The sequence below is a fragment of the Juglans regia genome, chromosome 8 (genome assembly GCF_001411555.2).
Source record: "Juglans regia cultivar Chandler chromosome 8, Walnut 2.0, whole genome shotgun sequence".
Lineage (NCBI taxonomy): Eukaryota > Viridiplantae > Streptophyta > Magnoliopsida > Fagales > Juglandaceae > Juglans > Juglans regia.
This window is the reverse complement of record NC_049908.1, coordinates 8,588,473-8,608,862: the sequence shown is the minus strand read 5'-3', so window position 1 is coordinate 8,608,862 and position 20,390 is coordinate 8,588,473. Positions and strand designations below refer to the sequence as shown.

At 34.0% G+C, this 20,390-nt stretch overlaps 1 protein-coding gene across 1 annotated transcript; it reads right to left on the bottom strand.

The window, feature by feature from the left end:
• Positions 1 to 10,012: 10,012 nt before the first annotated feature.
• On the bottom strand, positions 10,013 to 11,170 carry LOC109000519. The gene has a single exon (XM_018977432.2). It carries the CDS (start codon positions 11,042 to 11,044, stop codon positions 10,373 to 10,375), a length of 672 nt encoding a protein of 223 aa, XP_018832977.1. The 5' UTR covers positions 11,045 to 11,170; the 3' UTR covers positions 10,013 to 10,372.
• Positions 11,171 to 20,390: the final 9,220 nt, after the last annotated feature.

The following is a 20,390-nucleotide window of genomic DNA, read 5'->3' as shown; positions in this document are numbered from 1 at the left end:
CAATATGGAATTATTCCTTAACACCTTTCCTCACGAGCAGACCAATATTTTTCTTGGTTGTCACAGGATAAGTAGTGTGAGCCCCTATTCGTCATGTGACAGGCTTTGATACCATGAAGAAATTTATTAACCTAACTCATAAAAAGCACTAAAAAATATTGGTTCATGCATGAAATATTATTGCGCAGTACGTCTAAATCTGACATATCAAATTAAGACATGCATGTTAATTTATTGTTAGAAATACTAGATCAAAATATACAGTGAAAGCGATATTATCTCATCGGAAAAATCAGTTTGGATCTAGTGCAGTTGTTCCACAGATTCTTCGTCGTTGTCATTGTTAATCTGAAATCTCTCGTATTGATGGTGGAGTGTATTACATGGTAATATACCAGAGCAACATCCCCATATTCCACAGCTTAGATGCTGAGACTAGAGAGAACCATTTGAGATAGAGATGTTCTATTTGTGATGCAAGTGTATTATCCAAATGGGGAGGGGGCTATGTATAAGCGTAACCCCCGACTGGCCATTAAGGCCAGCCATCGAGTGTCATTAAGAGTCACTTCATAACTCCCAAGAGAAGAGAAATGAGTGTCCACTATAGGTGCCCCTATCTTACATTTATAAACTTTATTTTTATAATCCTAACACTTCTCGAATACTATCTATTAAAAATTTAAGGTGAGCATAAAAAGACTTAAAACTCATTGGAAGAGGTTCCTTAATGGTTGAATTAATTAACTACTCATATATGCTAATCAAACCAAGATACAACATAATATACGTTTTCTATAACGTCGTACGTGTCTTTCTATTCCACTATAGATTATCCTATAATATCTCATGTTTTCAATCACTTTAGCCATCATATATTTTAATTAGTGCTTAATGCGCCATTAAAAGACTGGCTTTTAATTTGACTTTGTCGTGAAGATCAAAGGATCGATGAAACAAATTAATTAACCATAATTATTGACAATTAATAATAATGCCGTAGCATGATTATATTTAGTACATGAAGACCAATCGTGTGTACGTGGTGACAGGCAACGTCGTCTAACACACGCACGAACATACATACATACATAAATATATACACGTGTGGTTATGAGAATGTTTCGAGTGACGCACGTGCTACTTTTGGTGCAGCCAATAGTAGTCATGACCATGAGGGCCGGGGACAAGAATAGTTACTGCTGTTAAAGTTGGGGGCCTTCACAACAATACCAATATGTATTTTCAATATTATAATTTAGTGGCAAACCAGTGGGACATTTGGACGGTCATGTGGGCGGCAATATCAGATTATAAAAAAATAAAATAAAAACACAGATATATTTTTATACTGACTGATCATGTGGGAGGCTTTCACATGTATTTAGTGTATCATCAATAAGCAATATTACAAAGAATTTAAAAAAAAAAAATAGTTTTATAGCATTGACATGACACGATTTAATTTATAAGATATTTCAAATTTTTATATAAATCAAATTTTACTATATGGTGAAAATGCTTCTACAAATAGGATTTGTATTATTTTTATCTTAATTATCATTTTATTGTTGGGGAAGAGAGTGAGGGTCCTTTTCGCTGCTTTCCAAATGGTGTTCAATACAGTGTTTGTCGGCAGATTTTTACAAATCCAGAAATGGGACCAAGTTTACCCATTAAAAGTCTTTCGTTGGGCGTCGAGACAAATTACTTAGCTGGATCACATTTTTACCTCATGTTCCGGTGTCTACGACAAAATAATTTTATTTAAAAATTATCTCATCTTGTCTCAATTTATCTTATTTCAACTCTCAATTAAAAATTATATTTTAATAATATTTTATTCAACTCTCATCTCATCTCATCTTATTTCAACTTGTAGAATATTACATATGGATAGATTGGAATAAATCTGATATTTCTCGATGATAAAACTGTGCACAGAGTGTATGTATATATAGAACACTTGTGAGTAACAGACTCTACTTTAAGTAACATTCAAAATTCAAAATGATGCTAAAAAGGCGTGTAACAGAAACGGAAGTGCAGGTCCAGGATTGCTACATCTTCTCCACAATTTGAGAATTGGCCTGAGGTTTAGTTGGTGCAGAATATTCATCTTGATCTGTTACGTGATCTGCGGAACCTGATTTAAGAGACTTGGCCTGAGGTTTAGTTGCTGCAGAATATTCCTCTTGATCTGTTACGTGATCTGCGGAACTTGATTTAATATGCCCCCTCAATCGAATGGGCAGCTCTTGCACATGAAGATTGGATCTTAGAATATTAAACCGTGTTGCAGCCAGAGGTTTAGTCAATAAGTCTGCAAGTTGATCACGGGTAGACAAAAAAGAAACTTGAAGATTTTGCTATAAAACTTGATCCCGTACAAAATGAAAGTCAATTTTAATGTGTTTTGTACAAGCATGGAAAATTGGATTTGAGGATAGATAAGTGGCTCCAATGTTATCACACCAAAGTGTTGGACATCATTGAAGTGGCATCTGGAGTTCTTTCAAGAGTGATTGGAGCCATTGTAATTCTGCCGCAGTATTGGCGAGGGACTTATATTCTAATTCAGTGCTGCTGCGTGCCACGGTTTGCTGTTGTTTGCAACTCCAGCTAATGAGGTTGTCACCAGGAAAAATACAGTATGCCCCTACACTCCGTCTATCATCATTGTCACTAGCCCAATCCGCATCACTAAAAGCTTGTAAAGTATGAGAAGCTCGACTAGTAAGATGTAAGCCGTAGTTTACCGTGTGTTTGAGGTAACGAAGGATTCTCTTTACGGCTTGCCAGTGAACATCTTTGGGTTGATGCATGAACTTGCTCACCTTATGAACTGCAAACGCAATATCAGATCGTATAAAGCTAAGGTAATGTAAAGCACCAACCGTGCTTCGATATAAATGTGGATCATTGAAATCAACACCTTCATATTTTGAGAGTCTTCCAACTCATGGACATTGGGGTGCTGCATGGTTTTACCTTATCTAAATTGGCTTTCCGTAACAAATCAATAACATATTTCCGTTGGGTCAAAATTAGATTGCCACCCTCTTGATAATGGCACCAAATCTTTGATAGGGAAGGCCCGACCAAGATACGCAATGAGTTTTGTTATTTCTTCAAAGTGAGAACCCGTAACGATGATATCGTCAACATAGATAAGAATGAGCAGTTGAAATTTTGCAGTATGCATAATGTAAAGAGAGGTATCTGATTTAGAACCAACAAAGCCATATGCAGTCAATTGTTCTGTCAACCGAGAGAACCAAGAACGGGGAGCCTGACGTAGACCTTACATGCTTTTCTTCAAACGGCATATATGTGTGGGGAAATCTGGATGAATGAACCATTGAGGTTGACACATGTACACCTCTTCATTCAATAACCCATGAAGAAAGGCATTCTAGACATCTAGTTGCCTAATACACTAGCCCTTCGAGATAACAATAGATAATACTAGCCGAATTTTACCTTGTTTAATGACTGGACTGAAGGTTTTCAGAAAATCAACACTATGTTGTTGATGATAACCTTTAGCAACCAGACGCGCCTTGTACCTCTCAATAGTGCCATCGGCATGTTTCTTAATTCTGTAAACCCACTTATTGCCAACGAGGTTGACATTGGATGGAGGTGGGACAAGGTCCTATGTATTATTTCGTAAGAGAGCGTTGAACTCCATGTTCATTGCATCCCTCCACTTCGGGTTCTTCGTAGCTTCACTGAAACAAGTTGGTTCAACCAGAGCTTGAGTGGATTGCACAAGAAGCGCATGAGGGAGTGGGTATTTGATAAACCAACATAGGGGTGCTTTGGTTTGAGGGAGTGCGTCTGAGATCTGTTAGTCATTCTGTGTGGAATGGTGGATGTAGCGGATGCATCAACAATAGAGGGAGGAACAACATGCATTGCTGGAGCGGGCATCTCATCTTGACCGACAGTTGTTTGAACAGCAGCTGGTAAATGATTAGAGGCAGGTGGAGTGGCTGGATTAGCACGCGGAACTGCACCTGCACGGAAGGTTAGCTGACTCGGGACACTTGGCCTTAAAGTGGAAGGTAAGTTGACTGTGGGGGACTCAGGGATTAAGGGCACAGAGGATGGAGACTTTTAAGGGAAAAGTGATTCATAAAAAATGACGTGGTGAGAGACAAATTTTTCCCGTAGACAGGTCTAGACATTTATATCCTTGATGTGAAAGACTATAGTCAATAAATATACACGTTTTTTTATCTATAACCAAATTTATGTTTGTTATAGGGGCATAAGTTAGGCCAGCAAACACAGCCAAAAACTCGCATAAAATTATAATTTGGTTTTTGGTTATACGCTTTTTCAAAAGGAGAGTAATTGTTCAAAATTTTACTAGGAAGAGGATTAATTATATATACAGCGGTTAAAAACGCATCTTCCCAATATGGTTTTGGAAGATTAGCATAGGCCAATAAAGCTAAACCCATTTCAACAATTTGGCGATGTCGTCGTTCAACAAAGCCCATTTACTCATGTGTGTAAGGACAAGCAAGGCGATGTTGAATACCACAAGTGGAAAAGTATGTATTTAGTCTATGATATTCTCCTCCCCAATCAGTTTGAATTGCTTTAATTTTGGTTTCAAAGTGGCGTTCAACATACGTCTGAAATTGTAGGAAAATATGTTCAACATCAGATTTTTGCTTAAGAGGAAATAACCAAATAAATTTTGTAAAAGCATCCAAGAATCAAACATAATATCGAGAGCCATAGCTCGAAATTACGGAACTAGGCCCCCACACATCTGAATAAAGTAGTTCCAAGGGCTTAGTAACATGAGGTATAGAATTTGAAAACGGTAAATTATGACTTTTCGCCATCTCACACTCAGGACAAATTATGTGCCTTTTATTGGAATTGAAGGGAAGATTATTTTTGTGAACAATCTGATTAACAATGTTGTAAGAGGTGTGCCCAAGACGACAATGCCAATAAGAGATTGAGACACGAACACCGACAAGAGCTTTTGGATATAAATGCTGAAGAGGTTGCGAGAAACAGTAGAGGCCGTCTTTGACTACTCCTTTATGCAGGGTGTTCCCCAAGTAATCCTTGATCAAGAAATAAAAAACATGAAATTCAAAATAGACAGGATTATCTTCAGTGAATTTCTTGATGAAAATCAGATTTTTTGTAATTTGAGGGACAACTAAGATTTGATCAAGAACAAAGGATTGAGAGTGTGTCGATAAAGAGGCTTTTCCTAGGTGAGTTTTGTGCAAACCTGTGCCATCTCCAACTTGAATCTGATCGTTACCAGCATACTCTTCATTACGAACATTAAGATTGTTCAAGTTGTTAGTCAAGTGATGCGTAGCTCCAGTGATGACATGACATTCTTGCTCCATTGAATGCTGGATGGGTTGATTGGAGGAAATGTTGGCTTGATGATTGGACCGAGGAGGTTGGGGAAGAAACTGATCATCAAATCTTTTGAAGCACCGAGCCGCAGTATGACCAGGTTTGTCACAAAGCTGACACCAAATATTAGTGTAGTTATGGGAACGAGTAGTAGATTGGAAATTACCTCTACCATGAGAGGATGATTGGCCACGTCCTCTGTTCCGAAAAGAAGAGTTGTTGCCACGGCCACGTGATCCAAAAGGATATTGTTTTGTAGCAACATTAGCCGTTGGGATAGGAGTCAAGAGAGCTTGTTGATGATGCTGCATACGTGCCTCACAGGTGAGCAGCATAGACAATACCTCTTCTAAGGAGACATGTTCTTTAACAAAGATAGTGGTAATAAGGGAATCATACTCGGGTCCAAGACCAGCAAGGAGATATGTGATTATCTCATCACAGTGGATTGCCTGACTTGCCATAGCGAGGTCGTCAGAAAGTTTTTTGACATACATGAAATAGTCTTCCGAGCAGTGGCAAGTTGTGAACGGACTTGAATGACTTTGGCTTTTGACTGTGTAGCAAAAATCGTGTGTAGAGAGGTCCAGACTTCAAGAGAAGTACTGCACTGTGATACCTGCATGAGTATTTCACCAGTGAAAGATGCATTAATACAGCTGAGAATAAGATTATCTTGGGTTTCCCAGAGATCAAAGGTTGAGTTGGGTTGCAGGGTGCCATCGCTGCTAGAAATTTCCTTTGCCGGCATTTTGAGAGTACCATTAACACACCCAAAAACTTTTTGACCCTTGAGAAAGGGAAGCATGGTGGCTTTCCAAGTAGGAAAATTGGTGCGGGTAAGTTTTGAGATATTTATACTGCTGGAAGGATTGAAGACAGGTAGCGTGGTGGGAGTATTATCAGAAGTAGAGGAAGAGTTGGTGGAGACGGCCATGGTGTTTATGATTCGAATGAGAAATAAGTTTGAAAGGAAGTGGGAGCAGAGAAGAAGGATTTAGAAAGTGACGCAAGTCGTTGTGGCTGATATCATGTAGAATGTTACAGATGGATAGATTGGAATAAATCTGATATTTCTCGATGATAAAACTGTGTACATAGTGTATGTATATATATAACACTTGTGAGTAACAGACTCTACTTTAAGTAACATTCAAAATTCAAAATGATGCTAAAAAGGTGTGTAACAGAAATGGAAGTGCAGGTCCAGGATTGCTACGTCTTCTCTGCAATTTGAGACTTGGTCTGAGGTTTAGTTGCTGCAGAATATTCATCTTGATCTGTTACGTGATCTGCGGAACCTGATTTAAGAGACTTGGCCTGAGGTTTAGTTGCTACAGAATATTCCTCTTGATCTATTACGTGATCTGCGGAACCTGATTTAATACAACTCAACTCACTATCCAAACTTCCCCAATGTTGTTTGGAATAAAGATGTTTTCGGTATTCTCGTATATTTTTAAATATTTTTTTTTCTAAATATCTTTTAAATATAAAATATTTTTTAATTTTTAATTTTCAACTTTTGCACCTAATCATTATAATTTTTTCAAACTCTCAAACAAAACATAAAATCATATACAACTTTTTCAAACTTCTAAACAAAAATAATATTAAAAATTTTTATTAACTATTACTCACAAATATTTTGAAATATTCTTAATATCCAAACAAATCTTTAGTTATGGAATAGTCTAGTCTTGTGCAAGTGAATTTATGCGAGGAGAGAAGTGTCATAGGCAATAAAAAGATTTCATAAAAGTAAATTCATAAACTGATAAGTATGTGAATTTGTAAATTTACTTTTGTGATATCTTTTTGTGGCTAAAGCCATGTGATTTTTTTTTTCTTTTTTCCATAATAAGTATGTGGTGTATAGATAATAAGTAAAACAACTCAATTAATTTAGCAATAAAATAAAATAAATTCATCCCTCTTTCTCATAACAATAAGAAGTTATTGGCTTTGGATTTAGAAGTTTGATTTGCTTAGTTGAATTAGTTAAGTTGGACTTGACCCACATATGAAACCATTTCAATTCCATACAATTCCTAATCTCAACCTATAATATTTTAGAATTTTATTAGGACTTTGGATACGAAATTATCATAATAAATGTAAGTGATCTAATTTGTTTTTATCAAAATGGATTGAATTTAGATTGTCTTCAATACCATACAAAGTTACAAACTTTACTTAACGTGACATTCGAACGTGCGAAAACACAAAATTGTCAAAAAAATTTAGGTGTGATCATGTAATCATGTACCTTTATTTGAACATCTAACGTTTTTGTTTACTCTTCGACAGCTTTGGACTTTCATCAATAGAATAGAAGGAGAAATTAAAGGAGATTGATGTCATGTTTTTCTTTTCTTTTTCTTCCTTCACAGTTTACAAGCTGCCTTTTCTTGAGTTTTTGTTCTTTCCAAGGAGTTATAATATACATCTTCGAGCCCAATATGGAATTGCCTCTCTTTTTTAGATTGGACCGTTTTTGTAGGGCTCATTCAAGCCCAAGCCCATTTCAGTTGTAAACGGCCACCAAAACCTTTCTCAGATTACAATTAGCTCCATCGCTCGAGTTGATTTGAGTAATATTATTATTATTATTTTTAATTTTGATCATATTTAGCCATATTGTTTGATCTTGAATACTCATGTATAACACTATGAGTAATACTATATATAATCATGGAGTGTGTAAGTACCGTGCAGTCACTTTGAAAAATAGTAGAGTCCGGCCACTATTAAAAAATTAATTTTCTTTTTATGTGGGTCTCATATTCATTCATTTTTTTAAAAATGATTACGTGGTATTTGCACACTCATGACTGTAACTCATGTCGTTTCTCTAACACAGTATATAACTTTTATTAAGGTCTAATTAACAAGGAATTGGTGTTAGGAAGTAATTCGTCAATAATGAAAAGGATTTATTTATTTGTTGTTTTCATGATTTTGGTCGGTGTTGTAAGGCTAAAATATTATTTGATAAAATAAATGAATTTATAAACATCGTCGATTTGGAATGCTCAAAATTATGACAACCCTACATTTACAATTAATAAATGTTTGATGACATTAATTGATCATGTGGTTGGACTTGTGTCGTATTAATTTATAGGTATATGCATGATTACATAGTACTGTAAATGATTAGTCTCTTAATTAAATGAGTTAAACGGCCTCTCAATCATAAATGAAATAATCTTTGAATTATATACATTTATATTACTTAAAAAAATCTAAGGAAAAATTAGCATGCATGCAGGTTATAGTAGTACAGGTTCACGAGTTTATTTATTAGAGTTTAGACTTCACTCTATTTGACATGTCGTGTTAATCATTGCAGCCAGCCCCTTAGATCAGTGAGATTTGTTTCATTACAAAGCTCCATTGGTTTGGTCTCGTTCTTTTATTCATGGATCCGTCAAAAGAGTTGACGAAGAAAAATCTACGCTTATTGTTGGATATTATAAATACACTTTATGGGCGAGGAAAGTGTTGCAAGCGATGAAAGACCTCAATCACCTGAGATTCACGTGATATTGGACGATTAAAGGATTAAGTTACATCAAATGCACCATATATATATGCCGTTCTGGAATAAAGTCTAAGTACTGCTTATATCCCTAGTCTAATATCAGGATCAATTCATAGAGATAAACCTGCCTATAAAGGCGTTGTTAGCATGGGAACCTAGCTAACCGTATCCCAATCAGATAGAGATTTATAGAAATTATAAGTTCAAGCAAGATATTTGGGCAGAATGGGGATTATCAATGGTCGAATATTACTATTCTAAAAGGTAATTACATACCAAATTGGGCACTAAGAGTGCGTCTTGAAGGAGTTTCATCATAGTAGAATATCTCAATTCTTATAAATGAGAGTTGTTAAAGACACAAAGAGATCACACACATTGATGTGGCACACACATCTCTCCACTCCCTTCTTTTTTTTTTTGTTTTTTTTTTGTTTTTTGTTTTCCCCTTCCCTTGCATCTCCCCTCCCCTCCTCCCTCTTTCCCTCTATGTCTACGCCCCCTCCGTGGCCACCATAGTGGTCGAGGACCACCTTAGGTCCAGCAAAAGCCGCCGATAGTCCAAGCGACATTGTCTCATTCATGGCAGTGCCTCTCCAGTGCATCCAAGGGGAGGGCTGAGATAGAGAGGGAAAGGGGGAGGAGGCGAGGGGAGATGTACGGGAGGAGGAAAAAAAAGGAAGAAAAGGAAAAAAAAATGAGAAGACGTGATATACTCACAATGTGCTACATCAGTATATGAGATCTCTTTGTATATGTAGTATTTTTCCTTACAAATAGCCTACTGGATACTTACTTTTGAGATATAGATTCATCACTCATTAAGAAAACTTAACTCCTAACTAATCATGAGAAACATCTCCTTCTACATTTTCCCGAATTGCCCTTTCTGGTTACAAGTCGTTAGAGCTCGCGGCAGGCATACTTGAAAATTGCATCAAACACGTGTGATGCACAACATTATTGGTTCAGTTGTTGAATATTGTAACATCATTCTCTACCCGTCATTTGAAATTCGCAATATCGGGTAAATTTATTTTTATGTTCATACTACTGATCAGCCCGATTGGAATTGATGCTCGTGTTGCAAGCTTTTCAATTTCGAGAATTGCAATTTGGCACTTGGCCGGCAATTAGGAGAAGCTGGCAAAAATGGGGATACCGCTTACTGTTCGACATTTACATTTGGCTATTATTAACGAAAAGAAATTCCGAGCAAAGAACAGCAAGAAAATTTGCACGAAAATCCCAGATTTTACATTAATATAGCTACAAAAATCAAGCACACAATCCCAATCTCTATTTTTTTTTTTTTTTGTTTATATGGAGATGGAGAGTGTGATTCTTCTGCGGGGCAGTTTCTGAGGCTCAGAAACTGCATTATATACTGATCATAGTGAAGAAATAAATAATTTTAATCTAAAGAGCAGTAGTTCCTTCGTAAATGGTGCTCAAATTGAGTCTAAAGGAGCGAACTGCCGTCTTCGTTCTTCTAGAACGGTATCTCTGCAACTTCCTCGCAGACGACCCGTCTTGAGATAATCCACTGCTCGGCTTGGCATCAACGACTGGCCGTCTGTTATTCTTCTGCGATTCGAGTCTATGCTCATACCCAAACCGATTGATCTTAGTACTTTCGAAAGAAACCGATTGATAAACCACAGTAACAGGAGATATACGGGCCTTGTTCTTCCGTCGAAGGTGGCCGCTGTTTTTGGAGGCGAACTTCTGAAGAGCAACGGCGGCTTTGACGGCCAAGGCGGCCATATCGGAAGAAGTCAAGCGCTGCCGAAGCTTAGACGCGGGAAGCACGAAGTAGATCTGGTCGGCCTGAAGTTGGTCCTCCGCATCCAAGGCCGGGATGTAGTCGTCGTAACCCAATTTGTCAGAACTGCAGATGAAAACGGACGGCGACGACGAAGAAGAAGAAGAGGAGAAGGAATTCTCGGCCTGGATGACCTGGGAGACATATGAAGGGACGGGATATTCCCGGAGGACACCGTTGACGGAGACAATCTTAGCTGTGGGATGATCACTGGAAGGCCAAGACTGTGTGCCAGTGACCATCACTTGCGAGAAGCAACCACCCATTTTAGTGTGTCGTGGCGGGTGTCAAAACTCAAAAGACAGACAGGCGCAGGGACAGATCGATGCGTACTGGGAAAATGGAAGAGTGGGAATGTTCAAGAATCCTCTGACACACAGAACCCAGTAGTTGTACTATATTAATAGGTCTCATGACAAGGAAACAAATTGAGGATGGAGGCTGATGATGACGCAAGTGAAGCCGTCATCAACGAACTCATAAAGCTTGGGGTTCAAGTAGTCAAACTTGTGCTGCGTTTCCTCGTTTACTGGGACCCTATAATTTAAACCGATAACTTTGGTACTCGACACAAGTCAGGTGGCGGCAAATAAGAAGTTCCCATGACGCAGGCGAAGCCGTCATCGACCAACTTTTGAAAGCAAAGCAGGTTGGAGTTCAAGTCTTCAAACGTGTTATTCGTTACTGTGTCTTTTTCAACAGGAAAACAACCCGTACATGCTTGTTGATCAATCTTTTACTTTATTATATGCTGTAAAAGGATTTTATTATTTACACCTTAATTATTATATTGCAGCCTAGTCAATAGTGTGTACAATTATATCATCTTTGATCTAAAATATATATATATATATAAATATTGGAGTAATATATATTATTTCTTATATAATAATATATAAATGTATAAATTGATATAGTTTAATGTAATACATCAGATTTTAAAATTATTTTATTATAAAATAAGTTTAAGGAATTACGTGAATTTATAAATTTATTTTTATAAAAAAAAAAAAATTGTCTCGATATCACATGATCTTTGAGTAACGAGATTGTTTGCTAGCAGCCAATATGATCATTAATGAGAACAAAATCCGTTGGCAGATATTCATTCACGGGTTGGTGTACAAGCTGTTTGTTTGGTCGTCCGGACTCTCGTGCTCCTGCAAGTTTGCAACAAGCTGAAAGCAAGTCAAGTTGGCAGTTATACGACATCTGCTCTTCACGTCCTCATCAAAATCCATGACCATTTTAAAAAGGAAAAATGATAAATACATAATATTTTATAAAATAATATTTTAAAAGTAGAGATATTTTTATAAAATATCTTATAAAATTAATATCATTTTATAAAAATATTTTTATTTTATAATATATATTGTGAAAAGTATTGTATAAAGTGTTGTGTGTTTATCACTACACTTTTAAATAAAATATTTTATTTTACAAATATTTATACTATTTAAAATGTATAGAAGTAATATAAAATTTGATATAATTAATAATATAATACTATCACGTTCATGATTACAAAATAATGTTATAAATATCCTTATTTTGCATTCTAATTTAGATGGTAGGGAAAAAAAAATAGTTCCTCGGTATAAATTATATATCTGTCTATTACTTAAAAGCGTCTATACGATTAGTGTTTATTACTGTTCATTAACAGTGATGAACAGTAAAGTAGCTTTTTTTTGGCTTGTTTTTTCGCATATTCTATTATTGTTCATCAACAGTATGATGAACAGTAAAGAGTTTTTTTTTTGGGTTTGTCCGTGTGAATACCAATGTACGACGTAATACCGCAATCGTGCGTAGGGAATGAGAGAGAGGAAGAAAGAAAAAGTGAAAAAAAATATTGATTTTTGAGTTTTAAATAAACAATAAAGAAGCTTTTTTTTTTCTTCGCATATTTTTTTCGCATATCCTATTACTATTTATTATATCATACACTAAAAATCAACTTTAATTTATAAAATCCTAATTTTTTATCATTAAATAAATTATGAAATTTTACTGTTCATTTTTAAGAGAAAAAAACTATCTAATTAATTTGAATTTTTAATATAATTTAAATTTCATAATAAATGATTAACATAAATAAATAATAATTTTATTCTTATACATTAGACTATTTTAATATTCGAAATTACACTTTATTTTTTTTTCTTCAATTTGACAGATGTGGCAAACGTGCTTTTTTTTATCAATTAGAAAATTTTACGCCATATAGGATTTTACACAAGTACCACTAATTTTAAAGTAACCAACCCCATTCTAGAGATCAGCGCAATCACTGAATCAAATAAATAGCAAAAACAGAAAAAAAAAATAAATAAAAAAATATGAATTAATTAATTACTGTCGTCTGGCCGATCTGACGCTTCTGTCATTGCCGACCTTACTATACTAGGATGCCAATTAACCTTTTATATATGTGTGCGTATATATATCTTCTTATATTTAAAAGTGTGTATCGTCTGATGAATAGTAAGATGAACAGTAATGAACAATGATAAACAGTATTCTTATTTTACGCTTCCTTTCTTCATCCATCTCTACATCCTCACAGCAATCCTCTTTATAAAATCACCATAAAATATCACAAAAATTATTACAAGAGAACTGCTACCGAAAAAGTAGTCCGAAAATATGTCCTGAATGTGTATTTCACTTTTTTATTTTTATTTTTTTTCATGTATTTTTTTAATCATCATAAACATTTTTAAAAAAAAATAAATAATTCACAACATCATTAAAAAATAATTCCTTAATCACTAGGTAAAAAAAAAAGGGTGAGAGAGGGAGAAAGAGAAAGCGAGACGAAAATGAAATTTTTTAAGATTTAAATCTAACCTTTCATCATAACTCTCCAAATTTGATCAAATGGTAAAAATTTAAATACTGATTTAAATTAATTTAAAATATATAATTAACATATAAATATCATATCATAAATAAATTATCAAATTTAATTTATAAAATACTAATATTTCATCATTAAATAAAAGGTGAAATTTTGTTAAATGTTTTTAAAAAAGTATAACTATATAAATAATTAGAGTTTTAACATAATTTAAATATGATAATATTCTTAATTAACTAAAGAGAACTGCTACAACTAATGAAAAAGTAGCCAAAAAATATGTCCTAAATGTGTATTTCATTTTTTTATTTTTCTTTTCTTTTTTTTTCATGTATTTTTTTAATCATCATAAATATTTTTAAAAAAATAAAAAATTTACAACATCATTAAAAAAATATTTTCTCAATCACTAGATAAAAAAAATAAAAAAGAAAATTAGGCAAACGTCCCTTGGACGTTACCTACTGCTAGTATATATATATATATATATATATATATATATATATATGTATATGTATATGTACGTATGTATGTTGAAATTTTTAACAAAACTGTCAAGTCAATAATCGACTTATGCAGATTGTAGATTTATTTACAAATCGGAAACACGCCACTTATTATGATAATCGTATTATTATTATAAAAAAATCAAAACAAAATAATATTTTTTTTACATTAATAATGCGAGGATATTTTACACTAGTTTGGGACGAAATAGAAATTTTTTGAGTCAAAATTTTTTATCTCAAAAAATCATATATCTTGTAGTAGATGTATATATTAAATAATTATTATATGAATAATTTAAATAGAGGATTAATTAAATAGGAAAATAAAGCCAATGTAACAGGCAAAGAGACAGCCACGTCAACGCTACATCCTAAAAGTCCTGGCCACATCAATATTCTTGAAGTCATGGATGCATATATAAACCTTAACATTACTTCGATATTTTATTTATGAGCAGCGTTGGATATAAAGTCTAAATAGATTAATTTCATGTAAATCTTTTATGAGAAAATGGATCTCATTTGTTAATGTTATATTTCGTACGTCTTTGGGTCCGATTAATCTAGCAACTCAGGTCTTCAGAACTTGAACATGTGAAAATAAAGAAGAAAGCAACTAGGAGAGGGCGGTTTTGGGGCCGTGGAGTCTCCAATATCAAAATTAATAAATTATCATAAAAATTTGTAAATAAGTGAGAGTTTATGGATCAGAGAGAGTTACTTGTACCTAGAGATTGCTATTTATCGAGAGCCTAGGAGGGAGACAAATCGTGTCTGCCCCCGTAGAGTCAGTATCATTCGTACTGTTTTTTTTGCTAGATTTCATCAATGCGACGTGGCTCTACGATGGCGTCATTAATGTGGTGTGTGGTTAGGATAGTGATGCTATTAATACGGCATGATTCTCTGACCTTGCTTTATTTTTTGTGGTCCGTCGATGTTCTCATATCAGAGGATTATGAGTTATCTGTATTTCCCACTCTGCCTTGTATAAGTTCCCACGATCGAAGTGCGGTCGAGCGATGGCAATCAGGTTCGTCTCATTAGCCAACTGATTACACGTACTTTTCCTTATAAGTGCCTTGCTTCATGGGTAATCTTGAACCTTTGATACGGGTAGCGACTAGAGGTTTAGTGGGTTTGTAAAGTAGGAAAAATCTCTAATTATATCATTAATAAAAAATAAATTTTTTAAAGGATTACGTAAGACTCATATATTAAATTTGTTCAAATTATTTTTTATTATTTATTTAAAAAATAGGCCATTATCCACAGTGGCACCCACCCAGTACCGTATCCAACTACTACGTTCCAAATCTTAAAGCTCGGCCTCCTCAATACAAGCAATATTAATGAAGTGATGCTCAAGAAACAAAAAAATAGAAAATTCCAGAATATAGATCAAGAAGGGTGGCTGTAACGTGTAAAGCAGAGAATGGTGACGAATCATACGTGGCAGTCCCTCAGAGGATTAGTGACCCAGGACAGGACCCTCCATGCATGCAGGAAGCGAGACAAAGCAGCTAGGCCTCCCTCATCCACTAGCTTTTAATTTGGATGATGAGTTGAATTTTCTTCGTGAAGTAGACCGACCCAAACGTCATCCCATACGAAGTAGTACTTGAAAGTGGTGCATGCTAACTGTAAAGAATTACGTCACAACATACGAAAGTTAATGACTTGCAAGCTGCAAGCAACTAATTATATATTATCGTCCTTAATTTACTGCCCAAGGAAAAAAAAAAAAAAAAAAAGAGAAGTAATATTATATATAATTATAGAGTACATAAATATTATGTAATTATTTTTAAAAAAGAATAAAATTTAATATTAAAAAATTAATTTTTTTTATATAAATTTTATATTTATTTATATATTCATAATTATAACTATTATTTTTTTAAGAGAAATAATATTTATAGTCGTGAGTGTGTAAGTACCATATAATTACTTTAAAAAAAAAAATAAATATAAAATTTACATAAAAATAAATTATTTTTTTAATAATAAATTCTATTATTTTTTAAAATAAGTATATAACGTTTGCATTATATATAATATTACTTTTTATTTAAAGAGAGAGCTCAAATATGGATGGAGGGGCTGAGTCAGAGTGCAACGACACGCCACCTTAGTTTCGTATATATAATCAAAAGATATATCATTAATGGTACTGAAAGAGAGAGATATATATTATATGAGTTTTGCTACACAACCTCCGCCACACTCCACACTTCATACTTTTTTAAATTTTTTAAATTTTTAATATTTTTTTTAAATTTTTTTTTGAGTTTATTCTTTTTAAATTATTTTAAATTTTTTATTCATTATTTATATAATAAATATTTAATAAAAGAAAAAAATAATAAAAATTAAAAATAATGTGGAGTGTGGAAGTTGTATGAATAGTAGGAAGTTGAGTAGATTTTTTGTATATTATATATCTGGGAGCATCTGGAGATGTACTTGTCTTTGTTTCAAGGGTAGTGATAGGCTTACAACCTATCTACTACCCATCTACTACTTGTAGTGTTTTTATTTTTTTATTATTTTATTTTAAGCATTTTTTTAACATCCTTAATCATTAAGAAAAAATTAAAAAAATATATAAATTTACTAATTATCACTTCCTTAACTATTAAGTAAAATAAAAAATTATAAAAAAAATCAAATATAAAAAGAGTAGTAAATGAATAGTAAGAGGGTAGTAATCCTATCATTTTCCTTGTTTCAATGCCCATTTTGTGGAGTTTACGTACGCCTCCCCCAGACTTTGCATGATATTGACTTCCTTGAAATAAAGCGAAAGTTAGAGAAAGTCTATCCTTTTGTATATAAGAAATTTTTTATTTTATTATTATAATATTTATTTTAATTTTTATATAAAATATAATAAATAATTTAATTTTTTTAAATATCAAAATAATAATAATATTAAAAAATAATATTTTTATTTTTATTTAACTTTTAACTTTCATTTCAATTCATCTTATCTCAACTCACTATTCAAATAACAACCAAATTAATCAAGTTGTATCAATACAGATTTTTTTCCTCAATCAAATTAAGATGCATTAAGGTAATTAATAAGAGATCGGACAAAAGGAAAGGAAATGATAGACCGAAGATTTGAGCCCCGCATTCCTAGCAAGTGAGACTCTTATATTGTCTTGACCTCCTATATAAATGCAATATTAAGCTACATTAAGCTACATTAACTTACACATTATATACCCTAATAAATTTAAAAACTATGGTATGAGTTTTAAAATTATGATCATATTTACAAAGTTAAATTTACAATTGGAAAACTCTATTATACATCCACTGTTTGCTGCACTCGTTTACACACATGACGTGTCCGAGCCCCAACCCCCCCCCCCCAAACGCACGTTTTCGGTTTCATTTTGAATTTTCACCCAACAAACGCACGTTCGTCTTCAACATTCGTTCCTCTCCCCCCCAACCCTCCAGCGTCGTTTCCCCGAGCCCCCCAAACACGAGATTGCCCTTCATCTTCAAGATTCGCTCTCACCCAACCCCCCGCATTGCATCCCTCGCTCTCACCCAACCCCCCGCGTTGCGTCCCCCCCACCCCCGAGACTCCTCTGCCCTAAGGGAGGCCCTGCACTGCGATTTTGAGTTCTTCCCCTGAAGGCCGAGCTCCTCGCAGGTTATATCTTCTTCTTCTTCTTCTCCTCCTCTAAGATTTACACTTATTCGATGCAGGTTTCTTCTTCTTCTCTTTCTCTGTGTTCGACACACTCAGATTGAAGCCGTCAATCCACCGACGCGAAGCCCAGAGCTGCGGGAGGGGTAATGTATAGTTTCTTCTAAATAATCTTCCTGAACCATTTTCATGTATTACGTTCCTCTCTGATTCTAGGGTTTAGTCATACATTTATTTTTTTTCTCTGTATTTACAACATCTTTTTTCCTCTAGGGTTTAGTTACATGTTCTGTAAGTTAATAATATTTTTCTAGAAATTAATGGGGTTGTTTCTGGATGATGCATAGCTAGTATTAGGTAGAGATTGGAGGTTGCAGTCTATCCTGAAACTTCGATGAGATTAGAAAGCATGGCCGGGTTTGGAAGACATGTCCATACACACGAAAGCACATGTTCTCCTTGTCATTTTTTTTTGGTTTTTGGTTTTTGGTATGGAATCTGTTTGCAGTATATCAGATTTCATACATCCTAAGAGAATCATAGAATTCTATAAAATAAGATCTATATCTCTCGGTGGGTGAAGTGACATTGAGTTGAAAATTTTCAAACTGATGCCATTTTTGGCCATATTGATTTTAATTTTTAATCCTTAGTTGATGTTTATTCCTTTTCTCTCAATATCTGAATTTGTTAAATGTTTAATTTTGAATGAATACCGCAAGTGTTCATGAATCTGTTTTTTCTGCATTCTTGCGCATGCATAACAGGAGTTTTAAGTTTGTTTCTTGAGTTTCTTTGAATAATTAGAAGGTTTCCTTCCAATTTCTATACAGATAAATTGAATGGTTTGGGGATTCTCTGTATTTATTATTCACTTGGCAATGAATTGAGACTCGAGTTTTTATTCACAACTTTCCGGGGAATTTTGTAATTAGATGTGATATTAGATTTAAACAATTTTGTAATTTAGTAGTTCTCTGAGAATGAGGAATGAACAAAGCAGTTAATGATTGCATTCATTCCTTTGAATGGATTCACGCTAGATTTACACGTACATTCTTTATTTTAGGCTTTAGTGTTGCAACTCATGTATTTTAAACTTTACACATATATTCTTTATTCATTCCTTTTAATTTTTATCTTTGTTCACATGATTTCCCCAGGCCTAGAAGACATGGGATGATGTATTACAGCGCGAATATGCCATTCGAAAAAGGAAAGAAAAAGTGAGAGAGATAGCGAAGAATCTGAAAATCACCAAGCGAAAGTTATTGTGTTTGTACTAGATTATCACATTTGTAATAGTGTTTGCTTGGTTCAGATAAATGTAATGTAAAAAGCACGTTGTATGGATTATGTAATTTTTGAGTAGAAACAGCTTGTACAGGAATGGTTGAAAGTGGAAACAATATTTGTAAATTGTATTTTGTTAAATCAACTTCTGTAATGAAAAGGTCTTCTGCCTATTCTATTGTTGCTAACAGTGCCTATTCTCATGAATGATTTCAATTTTGATTCCATTGTTGCTGATGGTGCAAAGTGAACCTAACTTCACTTGCTTTCTCATGTTGATGACTACATCAAGATTGCAACACAGTTTGTATCTGATCTTCGAGTTCATGCAAATGGAATAATAATGAAACATAAATTGTGAATAAGTAAAGTATGACACTGTGTTGCAATCCATTGTACTACTCATGCAAACGGAATAATAATGCAAACCAAATACATTCTACTATGCTTTCAAGGAACAAATTGTGAATCAATAAATTCACATACATTTTGTGAATAAGAAAAATATAACGTTGTCTTAACATTGTAATAACACTGTCATAACTCTTTTACATTCCCCCCTTAATTCTCTGGTAGCTTCTCCTCTGAAAACTGCAACAGCTCTCCAATAGTGTTCACACCCAAATCACTTTGTAAAGAACTCTCAAGCTTTCCTCCAAGCTGTTTCCTGAACACCATGTTTTCTTTGGTAGTAAGCATTACAGTTCACAAGAACTTACCAGCAACACAATTTTGAACAGAGAAGAATACAGAAAAAAATAAAAAACTTATTTCCAATTATCTTTCCTTTTTGCAGCTAAGTAGCAAAATGACAGTCAGCTAATGTATACAGCAATATGATTTGCATCTCTAACTCAAGATAGAAGTATAAAATTGAAACAAAAACTCACATTTTCTTAATTGGCAAGGATCCGAGTAATCCTTTGACAGATGATAGGGGCACAAAAGTTTTTTGTGCAGGTTTATTCATAGCACTTGCAAGTTTGGCCAGCATCTGCTAACAAAGTCATAGCTAAACTAATGACAAAAAAATTCATCTGTTCCGTTAAGGAAGATTTTAAAAATTGACCGCTACCTACCTTATTATGAGCAATCCCAGTTAGTCAAGGTGCTGCAAACTCAAGGAGAAAATGAACGAGAAAGTGTAGTGGAAGTTAAATATCAGTGCATTCTGCAGATGTCGCTTTTGAATTGTGATAGTAAAGTTATTGTGCATTAATAATTATAAAGAACCATATTAATTAATCAAAGTAATAACCTGTTCAAGAACAGAG

What these genes read in the sequence shown, in the direction of transcription:
- LOC109000519 (XM_018977432.2), bottom strand. Translation starts at nt 11,044, where the DNA reads ATGGGTGGTTGCTTCTCGCAAGTGATGGTCACTGGCACACAGTCTTGG.